Source organism: Orbicella franksi, chromosome 5, assembly GCF_964199315.1.
Source record: "Orbicella franksi chromosome 5, jaOrbFran1.1, whole genome shotgun sequence".
Taxonomy (NCBI): domain Eukaryota; kingdom Metazoa; phylum Cnidaria; class Anthozoa; order Scleractinia; family Merulinidae; genus Orbicella; species Orbicella franksi.
Genome location: NC_138149.1, coordinates 21,916,985 through 21,937,941, shown reverse-complemented (window position 1 = coordinate 21,937,941; position 20,957 = coordinate 21,916,985). Strand labels below are relative to the sequence as shown.

Below are 20,957 nucleotides of genomic sequence, written 5' to 3'. Positions count from 1 at the left end.
GAAAGACCGAGTGAATTGATGCCAAAGTGAAAGACATAGATGAGAACATTTCACTTTATTTTCATCCAGTATCATGAATTGTCTCTACAGTGTGCCAACCACAGACAAATACTTGTTAAACACATTCCTAATTGCCGCTTGTGACATGTAACAAATTCAGACTGAGCTCTAGTCCTATGCCTACAGCTGTATCAAGTGCGTAAAAAACAAGGGTCAAGGGTTAGCAGTAAAAGACCAGTTAAAAGTGAACAATGTTATCTACTTTTAATCAAGTATAAATGAAAACAACTTTGCTTCCTGTTTGTCTTGATATATTTGTTGTTTGTTTGTTTTTTCAAATGGAGCTTTTTTTTTTAAAGTTTTCACCAAAAAGCTACTTCTAGTTATGTTCACTAGCTTCTTTTATTTCTCTCTTACTTTCCATTGTAAGTAAAGTTTTATAGTTAGGTCTACTTTGACAACTACTTAACATGACAGAGATTATGCACATGTATATAAAACAAATCAAATTTGTTTGTGAACTGGTTAGTAAAATTATAAAGTAACATTGGGTGCTTACCATTTGTCAGAATGAACCAGTTGGGATGACCATTGAATAATGGTGAGGGTTTTTCCAAAATCAGCAAACCAACCGAACAAGATGGTGCTAATTTGGCTGAGGAGAGACCAGGAAACTGGTAAGGAAATTTCTAGCAAATGGTAAGGAAATTTCTGCCGTTCCGTTCCAAAGGGGAAAAAGAATAGGTACCTCTGGAGGTAGTCTACAATTTCCAAACAGATTTTCTGAAAAATTACTAGAACAGTTCCATTTGACTTTCAACCAAAATTTCCAGATTTTTTTGTCAAATGGTAAGCACCAAAGGTAGCCCATTTTATCACTTGCTATACACATGGCTGAAAAACCAAAAAAGGCTGCTTTTACATGCTAAGCGAACATATTGCACAAGAACACCTTGTTTGCCCTTATTCTCCATTACCTGACAGCATCTTGAACATGTTAAATCTACTGACAACTACATACTACAGACTTTTTATCACCAAAGTATAACAAACTTCACACCAAACTAAAAATGTCTTCCTAAACACATTAAGCGACATGTTATAATTTAGCAGCATCGTATCTCTCTGCCACATTTGCCCAGTTGACAACTTTGTGAATGGCCTTCACATAGTCTGGGCGTACATTCTTGTACTGCAGGTAATATGCATGCTCCCACACATCAATTCCAAGAAGAGGCACCAAACCTGAATGAAAGCAATCCATGGTAATATTAACAAATAAAGAAAGCTTCAAGTATTCTTTGTTCTTGAGTAAACGATTTTGATAAGTCAATCAACTTTATTTGCCACTGTTTGTCCTTACATAAATCACCTGACTTACCAATAATTTTGCTTATCTCAAGTTTTGCATCTTAAACTTTACACTAATCATATTATCATGGCAGCAATCTTCATGACATAACACAACAGAACTAAAGATACAACATTTATTCCGGGAGTATCAGTAGTTTGTTCCTCCCATTAAGGGTATACTCCCAGGGTCAGATTAATTATTGAAGTCTAAGTGAAGATGAATGCTAAATAGATAAGAGAGGGTCACAATTTTATGCCTTCAAGGAGCAGTTCTTTACAAGAAAACTTTGATACCAAAAAGTCATCAAAGTATTTTGAATATTTGCAAAGCTATGATGCTGTGAGCCATTTGGCACTCTCAGGGAGTAAAGGGTAAACACTAGGCTTTGTTTTCAAACTGCTTTATCAGGGTGGTTCCAGAGGTTTTGTCTTTTCCATTTCCCAGTCATTTATAAGCCATGAAGAGGTGGAAAAAGGTTGCGAAGTGATGAGCAAGAATGGCATAGTTTTTTTACTGAGCAGAAAGAAGGGAGAAAATCTCTGAACCAGCATACACGTAGCAATACTTTGACTACACGTTAATCAAGAACATAGACCCTACAAAGGTCTATAAAGGATGGCTATTGGTGGTAGGCAGTAAAATCATAATTAATGATGGGGCAAAAAATAATACTCTTAGTAAGTCACTTCATGCTCTCTGAACGTTATCACTGACATACAGGATCAGCCTGCTTTTTGCGTTCGACAGTTCTAATCGCATAATGCATAAAAATTTGAGACCTGTGTATCTATCTATCTATAAGGGGACAACAATTTGCCCCCCCCCCCCCCCCCCCAAAAAAAAAAATTCTTCAGGGGCGAATGACATCACGTCCATTCTCGTTGTGTCTCCATGTGTTTATTTGCTGTTACCGGCAAGTTGCGTATTTGAAGTTTGAAGTTAGAGTTATGGCATTAAATGACCTTGTAGCTAAGATTTATCGATGTCTTCACGAAATGTATACGACTTTTGGGACGAACACAAAGGTGCAGTTCGGCTACATGTTGTGATCTGTTGTCTACCGTCTTGTCTTCGACTAAAAACCAACACTGCTTTGTGTTGAATAAATCGATGGAGGAAATGTGTCATTTCACCTTGCTGGCTTTGATTTCTGTGCACAAAATATATCACTTTAACTTAACGAGTTGTGTAACTCGGCATATGGCCATGATTCGCGGTTATAGAACCATCTTACCGAGTTGTCTAGCTCGTTATAGCGGGTTAAATGAATGGAAACAGAAGCCGCACATTTAACCAGAAGATGTTGGTGTGTAAACAAACACCTAGAAAGAATGTTCACCTAATTAAACAGCTTAGTGAATAACAGATAATTTATTTTACATGAATGTAAATGATTATGTTGTTCTGGTCCCCTTTAGTCTCAGGTCATTGAAAGTAAATTAAAAATAACAAACAAAACTTGGCATAGACGCAGAGCCTGAATTATGAATCCAAATTTCCCTCTGGGGAAACAAGAAGATTTTCATGAACACAAATCGAATGGGAGCTTTAAAATTGCTTACAGGCCAGAGTTTAAGCTTGTTCTTTTGTTTACGTTTTGAATTCACGCTGAGTTTACGTCAAAACATGAAATTTTGAAGGCCTACTATTTTTGCAAGTCTACAGAAACTGGCACCGTCACCCAACATTTTGAACAACAAATCGGCCATCATAGTCTATACAGGGGACCTCTTCACTGGCATGGACTTTGACACTATATCTGTCTGTGTACAACCTCGGTTGTTCATGAAAAATGTTGATTTTAGCAATAGACAGAGGTAGAAAGTCAGCTAGGTAAGTCATTTAAGGTATATATATGAAAGAGACGGTGTCGAACGCACTCATGATCTTTGATTACCACTAGTATAGACTTTTCCTTTTGCAACAACATCCTAGATCACATTGCCCTGCTGTTTAGTCAAGTTGCTGGTCAGAGTCTATTTCAAGTTCAGTGTTTGTTTGAACCTAAGTGTATTGTCTGCTAATCAAGTCCCACAGATCAAAAGGTGCATGTCAGTCAATATCATTCTGTGACCTTTAAAAGGGATTGACCACAAGTTTATGTGCCTGTCATACATGCACTTCACAAGTGCTCCAGTAAGTCACTGAGTATGAAATTCTTTGAGTGGTTTAAGTCTGTGAGACATAATTTCCTTGTTTTGTTAGTGTCAAGTTAAGTCTTGTTGTAAATCACTGAAATGGATGTATTTATGACAACAAAACTGGCAGACAAAGAAGGTAAAAAATACTCATGTCCAGGTCCTGATATATGCCAGACACTACAACTTCAAGTTTTACCTAAACCCCCCTCACTGGGGTTTAATGAATAAATATCGTAATACTACCTGTACTGGCCTGAAGAGGATCCTGATTGGCACATGTAGTGATCACCAGGCGCTTATCAACCTTGTTATACCCCTGAGAAACAGAGAACATATCATAATAAACTGTTGCTGGATTAATCTCCATTACTACTAGTTCATTAGTAATGTATCACTGTGGTTAAGAGTATTCTCTGTTCCTCTCACTCTTCCTACTGCTGTTACATCTGGGAGCTGCTTTGGAATTTTTCCCTCTTTTTTATTTTGTTGTGGGGGTGGGAAGGGGGAGTGGAGTTCAACCTTTGCAAAAAGAAAATTTTGTAACAGATTCTTTAAGAGGTCAGACAAGCAACAGCCAGAAATACATCTGCTTTTGCAGGCTATTAGGAGTGCCTGCCTGTAAAAATCAGACAACTTCTTAATTTTGCGGCAAGGGTCGAAAATTCGATTTCACTCATATTCCTATGGTAGATAGGCTAGGGCATGACAAAAATTACTGGATGGTTTTTTTGGCAAAATTTCCTTTTATTTCAAAGAAATATACAAATTACCAAATTCTGTTAAAATCATCCTTTGACGCACCATTTTATTAAAGAAGTTCAAGAGCCTCGCATGCAAAACCACATCATTCTTCCATCTTTAAAACACTGAAATATTTTTGTGCAATGTTTAAATGTGTACTGGGTTGATTTTAGGGAATGCTGTGTTGTGTTAGTGAACATGGAGTCAATTCAAGACAATCATTATAGACGTCATTCTTGGAGACCCAGGGGGAGTTAGTGGGAGCGGGGAAAAGTCTAAACGGGTGAGAAAAAAATTCAGGCGAAGACCCGTTTAGACTTTTTCCCCACCCCCACTAACTGCCCCTGGGTCTCCAAGAATGACGTCTATCATGATTGTCGTGAATTGACTCCATGTTTACTACGAAATTTAGCTAAATTTATAACGCGATAGTGAAAAAATGTTCAAGGTATACTAACCTCTATTAAGCGGCCAACCCCTATTAAGTGGCCACCTCCCATTTCCCCAAGAGTAGCCCACTGTATTATATCTAAACCAAAAATAATTGCACAGCACGAAAAGACCTAGGTACGAATTTAGCGTTTACGGTATCACGCAGGGCGTGTAGGTAGCGGTGGTCTAGTAAAAGATGACAACACAGGCAATGGTTAACTATTCATTCTTTTCATTGCTTCATTTAATCTCTTCCTACTCAACAAGATTGTGTTCTCCCTGTGGTTCCAAGCCTTACGGAGCCTTACGTATTAGGATAGAAATTGTCCTACCCTACCCCCTAAAATGGGATGACAGCATTGCGTGATGAACAAACAAGGAACTGCTGCAAGCAAGGATTCAAGCAGCGATAGATCAAACGATGATCAAACGTAATATTTTGGTGTAGTGCAAAGCAAGCAACTATCTACAAATCAGCCATTTTTGACTTAGATACAGTGGTGATCATATGTGTCGAAAGAGGGTCATAGATTTGTGGTATTCGACCATTAAATAAGTTGACAGTTGGGGATGTACATCGGACGTTGTGTAAACGAAAGCAAACTGCTTTATGTGCGACGAATGGTGACAGAAACATGTCAACTCGGCTTTTGGACCTGCCTTTTACAGCAAATAAGGTTAGAACATTTCGAAATTATCAGCTCTGTGTCTATTTCAACTTAATAGAGCTCAAGACATGTGGCGCATGCTAAAATATATGTCTAACCCGTAAATTGAAGTTTGACGACGGATGGTCAAATATCTGCATTTTTAACGTACTTTGAAAAGCTTTTGCACCACTCACAATCATTTTCCCAAAGAAATTTTTACAGGAATCTGTAGACCATCCTTCTGCAATTCAACCACCAGAAGCTTAATCCATTTGAAGGTTTCGCACATGGTGAAAATCAATTATTTTTACGAAGTACTTTTAAGTGAATGAAATACATGTCTTCAAAATTTAATTATTTTGCACCCAACAAACACCGCAACATTCCCTACAATCAACCCAGTACACATTTAAACATTGCACAAAAATATTTGAGTGTTTTAAAGACAGAAAAATGATGTGGTTTTGCATGTGAGGCTCTCAAACTTCTTTAATAAAATGGGGCGTCAAAGGACGATTTTAACGGAATTTGGTAATTTGCATATTTCTTTGAAATAAAAGGATATTTTGCCAAAAAAACCATCCAGTAGTTTTTGTCATGCCTTAGCCTATCTACCGTAAAAATATGAGCGAAATCGAATTTTTGACCTTAACCGAGTGATTTTCCATATTTTTTTATGGACAGGGACTCTTAAGAACTGGGAGGGGTAAGATTTAATAAGAGCTTATTTTCAGGCAGCTATCAATAGGTTTAGAGAAATTTATTGAGTGCCATGTAGAGTTTAAACTCTCAAATACCCCAGGACATTTTCTTGACTCATCTCTTTGCAAAAACTTTAAAAAATATATCATAATTTCCCCAACCCTGGCTAGTCATACAACCCATTCTTTCTGCAGGGTTGCAGATATTTTCCACAGTCTGAGATTTCATCACTATCTTTGTATGCTTCACTTGCATCTTGCAGCCAATTTTCATCATGGTCTTTTGGAGATATTTTGCTAAGACTCAGGCTGATCAGTGGATAAGGGTTCATAAATCTTTCCTCAGTTCTGTAGAACAAAACCTGCATTTAAAGCAGATTTGAGAGCAAGCCACATCAGCCTTAGCTGGTTTTCATGCAGGTCCTCTATCCTGGTCGAATTTGAATGTGGAGATGTTGGTTTTTATGGAGGGAGGAAAACCTGGGAACCTGGAGAAAAACTCTTGCAGTAAGGCAAGATCTAATGACAAACTCAACCACATATGGCACCGGGCCAGAATCACAGCTGGGCCACATTGGCGGGAGGTTAGTGCTCCAACCACTGTGCCATCCCTGCGCCCCAGAAGTCACTAGTATGGGTTTTCTGTGGGTATCTGCTTATAATACTGTGGTAGTACATGTATAGGTGTCACTGTATTCACACTATATCAATAATAAAACTGGTTGATCAACAGCGAGATGAAAGTACAGAATTTCAAATTAGCATTCACTGTAACGTGAAAAACCTTTGATTTACTTACCAGCCAGCCCCATCCTGAACCTTGTACAGCTATTGTTGCTGTGTTGAACCTTTCTTTAAAGCTCTCAAATGAACCAAAGTCTTTCTTGATAGCTTCCATCAGGGCACCTGCATTAGACCAGGATTTGTATTTAAACCTCAAAGAAGTCAACAAGGCACAGCTAAGTTTACTATACTCAGAAACGTTGGTTAGTAGTTTCATTGTTTTTAGTAGATGATATACGGGGTTCATAGTTGGTAAAAAATCTAACAATTACTTTTAATTGGATATTTTAAACCACAAAGGAAGAAAGAGTTCCCCTTATGAGGATAATTGATGAGGGACTGTAGCCGAAATGTAGCTGTTAAACATCAACAACAAGAGAACAGATCAGACTTGCACTACATCACAACAAGTGTCTTCTAATTAATAATTAACAATGGCCCTTTTGCAGTTAACTTTTCTTAGTTGCATTTCAATGTAATCTTATGTGATGTGAAACTACAAAATTGCCTGAAATTGCCTCACATGCATTTTACAAAGGTCTGTTGGTTATTGGATTCGAAAAATATTGATCATCCTCAAATATTACCATAAGCAAAGCGGTTAACGTCAATTATAACACAATGGCAGCTAAAATAATTCCATAATACCTGTCGGTTCTCCGCCACCATTAGGAGAAAGATTTGTCCAAAATATTCCATGGTTGATATGACCTCCGCCATTAAACTTCAGGGCTGGCTGCAGAGCTATCATGGCACTTGTATCACCTGGCATACAGAATCAGCAGTGCTAAGTACAACTATCATACAGTCCATACAGTAGAAGTTCAGTTCAATGAGTTACCAACGATGATTTATTTCAAGGAGGTGTTGTGGCCAGGCAAATGTTTTTTTGGTGTTTTGTAAAAAAATTCTGGAATAAGGAGACTTCAAATCTGGAAGTACCTTGCTCAGGTAATCTGGTGTTAATTGAGTGAAAATTTCAAAAACACATTACATCAATCGAGTCAATAGTTTATTTATCCGAAGAATACCTAGGAGCTAGTAGACAAGTTTGAGGTCTTATGTGACATCTAGTCAAGAAAGAGATAGGTGAACATAAAACTAAAGAAGACAAGTTTGTAAAACACTCACATGAATAAATAAAACAATATCTGTACTATATTAGAAATAACAAGTATTCCTCTTTTTTTCTAAAAATAACAAAATAATTGTGATTTGTAATGTAATCAAGAGGGTTCAGTACTACTCCTGCTCTACCTCAGAATCATTCTCTAGGGGAGTGAAGGATAGTCCCATTTAGCAGCTATGTAAGTATGTGCTACTGAAGAGGGTAAGGATTTTTAGGTATGGTTTTTATCCTCTTAGCTCTTTCCAGTATTGTGATTCTGTTGTGATCCTATCAAATAAAACTGTGCATAAAATGCGGTCCTGATTGATTAAAACTGTCATTTTCCACATTTTGGGTCTTCAGTTTTGTTTTCTAATTCTTTAAATACCTATCACGACATAAACCTATTCTTACAGGAGAAGGTCACTCCAAAAAGCTTACTGTTTTGTCTCCACTTATGGCAAGTAAACATTCAGCTTTCCCAATCACCGAAGTTTTAGCCTCTAAAGTGCCTGCTATCCTGAAGAAATTCATCTCGAAAGAAGCCTTAAAATTTGACTTTGGATGCCACCATTTTGAAACTGAACTTGGCAGCCAGGCCGTGTTTCTGTGACATCATTCCGTCCAACTCGAAATTGGCAGGAACGAGAGAAACGTGCAACTGACTTGGCATCCTTCAAAAGGTTAGCAAAATGTATTTTTTCCAACCAATAATTATCCACTTTGCTATCTTCACTGCTATCATTTTTGGGGTTTGGAGCATGTTCGGCTTGAAATAATACAGCTCAAGAGCAGCCATAACCTGGAGTGGTAGTTAAAAGGCTTCATTATCAGAAGCCATTGGCAAAATCCCTTGGATGGAATGACACCATGAAAATGCAGCCTGGCTGCTGAGTACTGTTCAAAATGGCGGCAACGATGTCAAATTTTGGGCCTATTTGGAGGCAAATTTCACAAGAAAAACCTACAATTTGGATGCTGAAACTTTGGTTAGTGGCTAAACTCGGTGCAAGGTTTTTATTAGCGCTGACAAAAAAGAAATACGTCTATTGGAGTGACCTTCCCATTTAATTGATGGAAGGACCCCCCACCCCAGCCACCCTCCTACCACTCCCAACATGCACCCAGTTAATTCAAAGACTTCAAAGACAGCCATTATGGAAAAAAAGATCAACAAAGCTTGTGAATACAGTTATCAGTCAAATGTACTAGCAGTAAGTCCAGACAAACACCACTGATACATTATTTAACTTAATACCATAAAAAACAAGCAAGCCACAATATGAACATGTGCAAAATCGCTTTTTGTTCGATGTGAAGCAGGCCTTTCGTTGATAAACTTTGATTCCCTGAAACCTATGGCCCAAGAAGAAAATATGTTTATATAATGTAGATATAAAATGTATATATGAATATTTATTTAATAATCAGATTTCAGCTAACCTTTTGCTTGAGCCTCGGCAAACTTCTCCTCGGCAACATTCAAATTGTTCACATAGGTAGCATGGTGTTTTTGGTGATGAATTTGCATGATTTCCGCGCTGATTGTGGGCTCCAGAGCATTATAATCGTACGGTAAATCTGGAAGAGTGTGTTTAGCTCTAGTCACTCCTGCAACAACGACAGGAAATAACTTCTTCAACGAACAAAAGCTTTCGCAACCACGGGCAAGCATTTTCTCAAAACATGGATGGGATCCTCTTCCAACGTGCGGCGAGGAAGAGGACTGGGTCCCGGGGTAAACCCGTTAGTTCTGGACCTATAAATTTTACAATATTACCTACGCTTTACCTACGCTTCATGTGGTATAGATATAGCAGTGATTATGCGAAAAGTTTAACTGCAGCCTTACTTACCTAAAGTTATTAAAACAGTGGAAAGCAAAAAGGTACAAAATTGCACCACCCACGTTATACCGACCCCTCTCCCACTTGGGTTGGTCTTTTGTCCATTCACCATAGGTAGTTCCCAGTTTCCGTCGGTACATTTCCAGATTGTGAAACTAAAATGGCGGGCGTTGAAGGGCTTTCCCTGGCGCAGGTTGAAAAGGTACATTATTTAGGCGATTTTTAGCTAAAGACGTAGATACTTCAAGCTCATAAACATCTAATTAATTCCCTTTAGTACAAAACAGATGGTTTTCTAGTCATCGAAGGATTCTTCACCCTCGATGAAGTGGAAGAAATGAGAAACGCAATGCATGACATTGTGGAAGACATGAATTTGGACGATCACCCAAGAAGCATCTTCACTACCGGTGACAACCAGACGAAGGTAAGAGCCTTTTGTAAAAGCAACTGAATAATAGAGAGATATTTTACCTCAACCGTTTAGTGAATTACTGGTAAGGTTTGCTCGCATGCAACTAGCCTGCGAACGCAGACGTATTTCCGGCTGTCACTTGGTTCCGCTGAAAAATAACGTCTGCGAACCCGAACCAGAAAACGATTTCTGTGACGTAGGAATTCAAAGCCAATCACAGTTTAGCTCAACCCCAGAACTACTGCGCGAGGTATTCGCTGCGAGGAGCACTCAAGTTTCATTCTATCATGGAATCTGATTGGCCAAGGAGAAACAAAAGTCATTACGTCACAGAAATCGTTTCCTGGCTCGGGTTCGCAGACGTTATTTTTCGGCAGAACTAAGTGACAGCCAGAAATACGTCTGCATTTGCAGGCTAGCATGCAACCTGAAGCATGGATCAACTTCTACTAAGCGTATTATGCCATTCACCAGGAAAGACTAATTGCAGTAGATCAGAAATGCTTTAATGCGCAGTTTTCTTCATCTTTTCCGCTTGATCATGACGTAACAGCCCACAAGACCTGTCATGTTGTCTTTTGCATGTTGTTATGGGTAAAAGTCAAAAAGTTTTAATTTTGCAATTGAATGGTTAGACAGCTTATGACTATAGAATCTGTAAGTATGTACCCCGGAATATCTAATTGTTGAGAAATCCAAATTATTGCTGATTAAAACACTTGGTCCAATTTGATCATTACTTCTCCCATGCAATTTTCAATCCTTTACCTGAACGTGCATAATTTAACCAAGTTTCTGTTCGGTTCTGGCTGAAAATAACATTCTATATCATAGCATTTGACGTGCCAACTTTCACAATTCTACATTCAGTGAAAAGGCCATCCCCTTCTTTTCTCTGTTTAGCATCGTCCGACCGACTCAAATTTTTGGCATAGTTTTTTTTTAAAAAAAGCAATGACTTAGTTAAACCATTTTTCACTTTCATTAAATACTTTTAATCTGAAAAATGAGCATAGTAACAGTATAGAGAAAAACAGGAACAAAAACAGGAGCATTCAAAATTCAAAACTGGTTTTGAATTTTGCTAAGTTAAACTTCTTGTTGTGACTGGACATTCAAGATAGTGACAGTAACTTGCGGAGAGCTGATTGATAGTAGCAAATCACCAGTGGAACATTACCATAAATGAGTTCTAATCACACTGCTCATAATTACATTCTTATAGCTTAGAGATGACTATTTTATGACAAGTGGAGACAAAATTAGATATTTCTTTGAAGAAGGAGCTTTCAATGATAAAGGTAAGATCACCAACAGTTCCATGTATTGTGGCGTTATAATACTGGTAATATCTGTGTGTCTTTGAGTGTCCACACAGAGCAGGGTTGTTCCCAGACAAAACTCATGATCACCATTCCCATGAACAAACTGGTTTAATTCTGTGATGTTGACTTAGCAAGTTACACACCTTCAATTCTTCTTAACATTTACAGCTTGTGATGAATGTTTCCGTCTCTCACATACCTGTATATGCTCACACTCCATGCAGTTCTAGAATTTTTTCTACATTGACTGAAACCATAACCAAAAATGTTCTGAAATGGATTTTCACATCTTTACTTTGTTTATTTTCGTAGGTGAACTTATCGTGAAAAAACATAATGCCATCAACAAAGTTGGTCATGGTAAGATTATTTTAGCAATGTTAAACATGTGCCATCTGATTTGATTTTTCATTTATTTAGCAATAATTTGTAGTGCTTGTCTCCAGAAAACTGACCTCATATAGCCTTAAACACTCATAAATCTCACTTTCAGAACTCACCTTTCCTTCCCAAAGAACCCTCCAACAGACTAGCGTTCCATTCAGGAGGTAGCAATACTACTTGTTACCTCATACTAAGGATTAGCCGAGCAGTATGGATCACCAACACAGTCTGCCTTTTAGCTCATTTTCTAAGGTTATTCTTTTACAAGATGCTTATAAATTGAAATTCTGTATTCCTCAAAAATGTGGTTTCCTTTTTCCTATCATCAGCTGATATTATTTTAAATCATTTTTCCCCTATTTCTTCTCCCCCTCCCATTTTTCCTTTCTAAATTTTCATTTATTTACTTAATATTAATTTTATTTTATTGTTTGTTTACTTAGTCGTTTGTTTATTGATTGCTTATCAGCACTTCACGCTTTAAATCCAGTGTTTAAAAAAGTCACATTCAACAAGAGAATAGAGGTAACTAAAGAATGGGTCATTTTAATTTGTAAATTTTAATTTCTCTTTAACAACTGCCTTGCGAAGTGGAGGTTGGGTGCCCGAGGCATCCAGGAGCTTCCACTATTGGCAGCCAGCTCCTAGATGGAGAGTGCTGAGTCCCATGGCTGGTAAATCCTGGCAACTTAGCCATGAGCCCCCACGCGGATGGGAGAAAGCGGGCACCCATCACACTGATAAAACAGTGGAAAGAGAAGGGAGGGACGAGGGGAGGGGAAACAACCCCTATGCAGAGTCCCTGCGCTTGAGACTCAGACGCTCACGGAAAAATGCTGACCATGTTAAACTACTTGAACTCCTTGTGGCACAAGAACACATGGAATCCTGGCCAATGCACAGATCTAAATATCACTGACCGCAAAGGCAAGACTTGCACTCCGCTTTGTTAACTATTAGTGCATTTAACTGCATTGAAAGTGAATGCTGTCAATTTGATTGAGTGATATTTACCTATTTTATCCTGTTGTGTAATCAGTGAGTTTATCTTTGTGTCAGGCTATCGTCAAGTCAATTGGATTTAAACATCCAGTTGTCCCACAGAGTATGTATATTTTTAAGGTAAGTATCTCGGGACTTTACTTAGTCTATAGGTGTAACATATGTATGTAAATGATTAATATAAAACTGTTATTTATAATAATTACTGTTTTATATATTATTGTTCAATTATTGAACTGTAGGAGACAGACTCTGTGGGAGACAGACTTGTAGACTCTATTGCCATCTAATACTTGGATGTTGATTTCTTTATGTTTCCTCAGAATCACTATTATCAAAGCAGTCTTCTTTGTCTGAATAATTCTTTACCATTGTAATTCGCCATTTTTAAGAAGATGTGCTCTTTATAATTGTGTGTTTTCCACAATAAGACTTTTTATTATAAATTATTGTTTGGCGATTGCAAAACAATCTGAGGACATGAACAGGTTTGTTATCCATCAGAATTTTCAGGCCGTTGTGTTATTTACCAATTGAAACTTTTTGTTACTTATTTCATTTCTTCTAATAAATTACTTTAAATTTTCTTTTTGTTTGATTGAATTTCTCAGCAACCAGGAATTGGTGGAGAAGGTAGGAACTGACTTTCTTGCTCATTAACAACTAGATTTTGAGTTCGAGATTTCTATGAGATGATAGAACTTCATGTTTTATCAAAATTGTGTACAGATTAAATTGTTGTTTGAACCTTGCAGCTGTTTATATGAGCTCAGCAGTTCACTGAACAATTTTGATGTTTTAAAGTCTCATAACGGTCAATTTCCTTTTTTTTAGAGTTTAAGGTAATTGAATCTTCCAGTAATATTTCAAATTACAGTTTCCTCTAAAACATCAGAAAAACAACAAAACATCACCATTCTACAGACAACCCCTCAGGCACCACACACTTATGGATAGCCTGACCAATCAGATTGTTCCGTCTTCATTAGTATATTGGTAGAAGTTTAGTCGTTAATATTAGGTAGATATTAAAATGCCAGCTTTCAATGAAAGCAGCTGCTGCAGCAGTTTTTTAGTCTTAAACACAGATTGAAACCTCACAATAAGCTGTACATCAAATAATGTTAATTAAATAGAGAAAGTCAGTTTTTAATTTCATGATCAAGATTCTTACTATAACCACCATACTTCTGACCAGTGATTTCATGCTACAGAACCCAAAGTATACGGATGAGATACCTACTTCGATCTACTGGATAATCATTGGAACATAGCCAATGATATTGCATGCCAGGGTGAATTTTGAACTCAGTGGTAAGACAAGGATTAACATAGTCCAGCTTTAAGGTATTTTCCTTTTTCTTTGATATATTTCTTTTAACAGTCTTTCCTCATCGAGACTCCACCTTTCTGTATACGGAGCCACCCAGTGCCTTGGGTTTATGGATACCGCTGGAAGATTGCACTCTGGAAAATGGCTGCCTACAGTTTGTTCCCAAATCTCATAATGGTGAGAGTGATTTCAGTCAATTTCTCAACTTAATCCCTAAATTAAACAGACAGCACGCTCAATATCAGCACACTCTCACACCTTCATAGTGATTCTCAAGCCTGCCAGTTGAGAACTTATATCATACCTCTGGGGCAATTTCTATTGCTTACTTGGAAAACGTTGAGCTATAGACTACAGCCTTAACTGACCCAATTGTCAACTCCAACCAGTCCAAGGAAAGAAAAGTGCAGGTAAGCTGGTTATATGTGCGTGGAGACCTTGGACCTGAGAATCTTAAGAACCTCTTTCCAAATCTTCAGAACATGCTTAGAAGTCACATGCTCAGATATCATGTCTAATCATCCTCAAAAATCCTGGGACGTACAGGTTAAAAATCTCATGCCTACAGTAAAATGAATCAGAAAAATTTGGCAAATATACAGCCCAGAATTTGTTTTTGACGGAGAGGGAAGTTTGTTAAGGAATAACTTAATTGTGCAGTATCACTTTGAGCATGTGCCTACTTAAAGGGGGCAAAAATTTTATATCCTTGTGTCACTTGCAATTTTTAAGTAAAAAATGTCTTTTGCATTATTTTGTCAGATGCATTAAAGCGTCGTTTTATATGTAACCCTGAGCCTGACAGTACCCCAACCGTTTTTAAAGGACCTAAGGAAGAATTTGATGACAAGGACTTCATTCCACAGTTTACAAAAAAAGGTTAGTCATTGACACAATACTAATGTAATATGTAGAAAGCAAGCAGTCCATGCAGACTTATTTTTGAGCAAGAAGACAAAGACCTAAGTAAGCAATTTCCGTCAGATATATTTATCATCCCAGAAAGGGACACTATCACAATGATTTTGCTGCACTTTTGGTCAAAGCAGTGCTTAAATTTTAATGCCGCACAGTTTGCTGCACATTTCTCTAACCAGATGTAGCAGCCTGTGATGGACTAGTATCCCATCCTGAGCTGAAGCAATACTTCTACTTAGTTCTTTCATGCTATAGAAATTGGTTACAAAGTTTATTAAGTGGTAGTCTGATAAAGCATGTTATATACATGGTACAGTGTATACCTGCCAATTCTCATGCCTACATGTACATACCAATTCCTTGTACCTTGCTGAAAACTTTATGCTATATTTGGGAACTTAACTGATTCTTTCAAAGAAAAGTACAGTTCCCCGATTCTCTGATTTTCAAGAGAAAGTGCTGAGAATACTTTTTGTTAGTTACGTTTGATCATGTCTGGTGAAACACATCTTGGGCCTGGGACAAGGAAAAGTCTTCAGAAATCTTCAGAAGTCTTGGGATATGGTTGGGTAATACTCAAAATTATTATATGGCTGTGTCTCACAAGGACTGGAACTACCGAATTCACAAATTTGATTGGCTGAAATCGATATTGAAAGTGGTCTAGATTTTCCCATCTAGACCAGCATCTAGACCAGTAATGTTTTGTGGCAGAAAAGTTGCAAACTAAAATGCGAAAATACTGACTATTTTCTTCTAACAATATTTATTTATGGAAATGCGAAAAAGCATGATGAAAAAAAAAAGTAAAGAGGACAAGAAAACTTTGGCAAAATTAAGTTCAGTTCATCACCATTCGCAAGCAAAATGCCAATTAGTACAAACCAATTACATTAGACGAATTAAATTGTTCTTGTTTGCCATAATTATAATAAACATTGTATTAACCGAGCTTAGTCGGCCTGTATGGTAGAATCTTGACCTTGGTCCTGTTTACAGACCTCACTGCATTCGGTCTGTACTCACGACCTCGATCAAGATTCTCCCATACAGTCCTCCTGCTCGGTTAATAAGAGCTAAATCCTTGCCCTTCCAAAATAAATATAAAAAATAAAAAAATAAAAATCCTACCCCTGTGAATAAGAAAAAGTGACAATTTTCACCAACTACAAACATCTCTGTCTAGATGCCATTAATTACAGCCCCAGATCCTACTGTTTTTAAAACATTTTTAAAAACTGTTTTCAGTCGACAGGTAAGAAAAGACCTTTTTAACCCAAGAATCTTCAGCTGGTTTCCTTTTGAAGGCTGGAAAATACTAAAAAAATATGGATCTTTTCAGGTTGTTTGGTATTGATTCATGGAACTGTCCTGCACAGAAGTTTTCCTAACAAGTCTGACAAGTCAAGGCATGCATATACATTTCATATTGTTGAACAAGAAAATACAGAATACAGCAAACAGAACTGGTGAGGAATCATGAATATTTTGAATGTTATAATAATACTGTTGTCCACTGAAGTAGCTGAAGCATTGAAACACAATGCAACCAGAGTACTTTTTATGGTTGTGTTGTTCTCCTGGTCCGAACTTAAATAATTATATCCATTTTAAAATAACTGATCAAGGGCAATCAAAAACGTTTCAAGGAAGTAAGAGTCTGAGATATCAGGAGATGACAACAATATTAGTGAACAGAAATTGGGGAATAAACTATGGCATTTTGTTTGTTTACGTACTTCATTACTTACTGACAGTAATTAAAGATCATAGTTACTGTAATTAGAGTTCATGTGATGCCTTCAGATGGCTTGAATGATTGCTTTAGCGGACATTCAACCCTTTTTCGTTGACAAAATCGACACATTTTGATTTATGTAACAGGCGTCATCAGCTGTGTTCCCACACTTAACATCCCAAAGCCAAAGTACTTTAAAGTCATGATGCACAGTCCCAAAGATCCACCCAAACGTCTCTCTCTGACAAGCTTTGATGAATTGCACCTAATAAATTTTTGACCACGACAGCACAAATTTACTAAGAAAATAGCTAAAAAATAACTGTCAGTGAGGTCATCTGATACACATCTTCACTTGCACAAAATGTAACGTTGTTCTAACAAAGGTAGACAATGGCCGTCAGTGACAAAAAACAAAAAAATCTTGATTAAGTGTTTTGCCTAGTCTGCACTTACATCATAAGTATGCATTCTCCTTCATTTTTGAACACAATCAAAAACACTGTGCTTCTTGATCATTTTATTACCTAGAAAAAGTGAAACTAGAATAATGCCTTACCAAGAAAACAAATTGTATCTAAAAAGAATAAAACAAAAGAACCTAAAGCAGCACCATATAATTTGGTGACACTAGTACAGGATTATTTAAAAGGTTTTCCAAAAGTGAGGCTTCCACATAACTCTCATTTATTTTATTTACAATTAAGTCTGGGCTTTAATCAGAAGGGATGTGAAAGATCTAGTTGTATTTTAGGGTCCATTCCTTTGGGGTTATCTTCATCATAATCAGTTATGGTACATCAGAGCGTGGCCTGATCAATTGATGAAACTGATAATTGACAACAATTGATAACAATCGATAACAATTAATCGATTGATATCGGGAATCGATGGCCAATCGATGAACAAAAATTTGGTGTTTTTCAATTGCCATCAATTGTCATTGTCATCAATTTTCAGCGATTATCATTGATTGCCATCAATTGTCATCAATTATTAGCAATTCCCATCGATTGTCAATGACGAGCAATTTCATTGACTTCCATATTTTTGGGGCAGGTATATAAAATACGTATCGTATCTAGACTTGCCAAAGAAGTTTTTAACACAATAAGCACTACACCAGTTATTTCTACTCTAACTTAGCAGTGAACTTGTGATTATTGATTGGTCATCGATTGATCGATTGGAATTCCAATCATCGATTGTCATCAATTGATCAGGCCGGGATCAGAGGAACCAATAAATCCACAATGGACAAGGATTCATCGCCTCCTTAGACTCTGAGCAGGATCTTCGCGTGGCAAGAAATAAGGAGAGGAATGGGAAAGATTTTCCTTTCCTACTTTCTTTCCCTGTGAAGAACCAGCTTGCAGGCTATTGCCTTCTTTAATGCTCCATGATCTGAGAGATCTGGGATCTGGACCATCCCACAAGGAATGCACCCTTAAATCAACCAAAGCAGCAATGAATGTTATGAAAATTTGACTTTTATCAGGCATGAACGTCTAAGCTAACGAAATGTTATTATTCCTCATTTTAAGGTTGCAGTCTACATCTGAGTTGCCATTTCCTGCTCTTTACACAGAGTAGATGAAGACAAGCCAGACATGGCCTCGCAGATAAGCCTGGAATAACCCACAATATTTTTCTACATTATGCACCAAATGCAATTCATACTTTGCGTATTTTGACCATTACTCCTGGTATAGGGGATGTTTTGTGCTGAAAATTATGTGCAGTCTTTTCAACAAGTTCATATCATTTCTTACTGGGGGGTCATATGATAGCAATATTCACTCCTACATCCATTTCGTGATTTTCATGGTTCAAGGAGTTAACTCCCTTACTCCTTGCCCCCCCCCCCCACCCCTACCCCACCCCCCTCCCACCCCCAATTCTGAGCAGTTTTGCGTGAAGTAAAGTGGGGTACTCTCAAGTTACTGTTAATTTTTTGGAGGTAAATTTCTCTTGTCTACACCTAGGGCAATAATCACTCTGTAGAAAACCAGTTTGTTTCTTTTACCAAATGCAATGTTGCTTCACAATTTTCAACCTTGTGGGAAGTGTAGAATACCCCAGAACAGGAAAGAAACAACATTCAGTGGCTTGGTACATGATAATTATTGGGATTTCCTGCTTTCAATTATTTGAATGTCAATTACTTTTTAGTAGTTAATAAGGTCATAGCTAATAAAGTCATTAGCAAGAGTAATGCTTCGACAGTTAACAGACATTAATCAAGGGGGACATCTCAAAGGACTGATTAAAGCCTGTTTTATCTAAAAAAAAATGTTACTTTGTGACGTTTATTCTAATTAGTGTTAAGTTTCAGAACAAATAGGAATCAAGACATACACAATAGGCAGTTTAAGCACAGCATTCATTTATTCAAATTTACAAAATTTCAATTGATTTAAGGATCATCGCACAATAATTATACTACCTTATTAAAAGCCCAAAGCAATTTAATATGTTTTCATGTTTCAATGCAAGGCCAGCGATAATCAAATGTGGTAAAAATGTTACCATGTTACACTTTGAATTCTTAACTGTTTAGTCACTAGCCTTAAAAGTGGAATGAATTTGAACCTGTAGTACATTGTGCACTCAATAGGCAACTTGCATGATGGCATCATTTCACTACAACTACCATTATGCTTAATTATTTTTTTAACTCATGCTAATATGGCACAATTGTCATTTTAACCCCCCTGTAGTTTTAAAATTTGAATAATAAAGGAGAAACAAAATGATTCTGGTAGTTGTAGTCAAATGATGACATCATGCAAGTGTGCTATTCTAAGCTGGCCCTGAGCAAGTCTAGTGAATAACTTGAAAAACCCCAAACAGCCTGCTTTTAAATATTGCCCCCTAATGGAAATGTTAATCAAAAACTATTGATCCACACAATGTTTTATGGAAGTGCATTTTAAAAGACCAATTTGTATCAAATTTGATAGTCATCTCCAAAAAAAGGTCACCATCGTGCAAGTACAGCCTACTCAGTCAGGTTCAAACAAGGCTAATATTTTTAGGATAGTGTTATGGTAATGTTTTCATGTTGTCACTAATTATTGCTGAAATTTTATTGTTTACTGTTGATATCAAATAGGTCATTAGTTAGCTTCATGATAGTTTTTAACATACCTGATTTACATATTCATAAATATTACAAGCTACTAAACAACATAAATTAGTTTAATACTACTTGCTCAGCAGATTAATCATCATAAAACATTAGAAGTCAACCAATTTAATTATATTTCAGTCACCTTTATTTTGCTTAAATGTAACATTATATATCTATGGCATCTACCAAACAATATATTTATCACTGTGGAACAGTTAATGTTTCATAACAAATGACATGGAAAACATGGGGTTTTTAGGTGCAAGCTGGTCCCAGAGACAGTTAAATCTATATTTAATATGGCAGTCTTGTTATAGCTGCAAATGATTGACACAAGGCTTACTAGTTGTTCACTACACTAATGTTCCAATAAATGAGTTGCCAAAGGGCTCCAATATATTGAGTCTACAGCTGTTTATTTCACTCGAATTCTTACTTCATACGTTATAAAATATCCAGCGACGATTCTATAGAAAAGGCCCCCATAATTATAGCGGGAGCCCATTCTTACCAAGTAGATACGAACTTGTAGGTATTTACATACACTAACTCCCATCTCCCAAGGAGGAATTAGCCACCGCAAGAACTAAGCAACTGTCTAGGGAGGGCAAAGCAGTGTTTTGTCTACAGTAGGGAAAGGTTTGATATAAATCCACTGCTAGTGGTACAGTACCACAATACATAACTTTGGAGTTGGTACTTATTTTAATAAATATTATATTTCATATACAGACTGCTCTTTTCAGCAAATGCAATCTCAGGTGTTTTAAAATAAGTATAAAGATCATGCAATAATTTTCATATTAAAAATAACTATTTTCTGTTCAGCTTATCAGCTTTGATACAAGTTTGTCTATTTCAGATATAAATACACTCCTGATCACCTGTGATATAATTATATATGTCAAGGTTTGATTTGTTAGTGTTGAATGGGTATCACATACATAAGTGG

The 20,957-nt window shown here is 37.0% G+C and overlaps 2 protein-coding genes across 2 annotated transcripts; one reads left to right on the top strand and one right to left on the bottom strand.

Annotated features, from left to right (window-relative positions):
- Positions 1 to 39: 39 nt before the first annotated feature.
- Positions 40 to 9,637, bottom strand: LOC145486772 (superoxide dismutase [Mn], mitochondrial-like). The gene is made up of 5 exons (XM_081465482.1): positions 9,354 to 9,637; positions 7,451 to 7,567; positions 6,819 to 6,925; positions 3,739 to 3,811; positions 40 to 1,245 (listed from the first exon to the last, which is right to left on the bottom strand). Exons 1-5 carry the CDS (start codon positions 9,583 to 9,585, stop codon positions 1,100 to 1,102), a joined length of 675 nt encoding a protein of 224 aa, XP_081321608.1. The 5' UTR covers positions 9,586 to 9,637; the 3' UTR covers positions 40 to 1,099.
- Positions 9,638 to 9,901: 264 nt separating this feature from the next.
- LOC145486768 (phytanoyl-CoA dioxygenase domain-containing protein 1-like) lies at positions 9,902 to 20,835 on the top strand. The gene is made up of 11 exons (XM_081465478.1): positions 9,902 to 9,959; positions 10,035 to 10,184; positions 11,398 to 11,473; positions 11,810 to 11,857; positions 12,351 to 12,406; positions 12,941 to 13,003; positions 13,495 to 13,516; positions 14,268 to 14,393; positions 14,979 to 15,095; positions 16,477 to 16,603; positions 18,417 to 20,835. Exons 1-11 carry the CDS (start codon positions 9,918 to 9,920, stop codon positions 18,463 to 18,465), a joined length of 876 nt encoding a protein of 291 aa, XP_081321604.1. The 5' UTR covers positions 9,902 to 9,917; the 3' UTR covers positions 18,466 to 20,835.
- Positions 20,836 to 20,957: the final 122 nt, after the last annotated feature.

Coding starts and splice junctions, on each gene's coding strand:
- LOC145486772 (XM_081465482.1), bottom strand. CDS start 9,585: ATGCTTGCCCGTGGTTGCGAAAGCTTTTGTTCGTTGAAGAAGTTATTT. Junction 7,568..9,353: donor TGCCGAGGCTCAAGCAAAAG/GTTAGCTGAAAT, acceptor TCTGTATGCCAG/GTGATACAAGTGCCATGATA. Junction 3,812..6,818: donor GTTCAGGATGGGGCTGGCTG/GTAAGTAAATCA, acceptor TCTGTTTCTCAG/GGGTATAACAAGGTTGATAA.
- LOC145486768 (XM_081465478.1), top strand. CDS start 9,918: ATGGCGGGCGTTGAAGGGCTTTCCCTGGCGCAGGTTGAAAAG. Junction 14,394..14,978: donor TGTTCCCAAATCTCATAATG/GTGAGAGTGATT, acceptor TTATTTTGTCAG/ATGCATTAAAGCGTCGTTTT. Junction 16,604..18,416: donor GAATACAGCAAACAGAACTG/GTGAGGAATCAT, acceptor CCTCATTTTAAG/GTTGCAGTCTACATCTGAGT.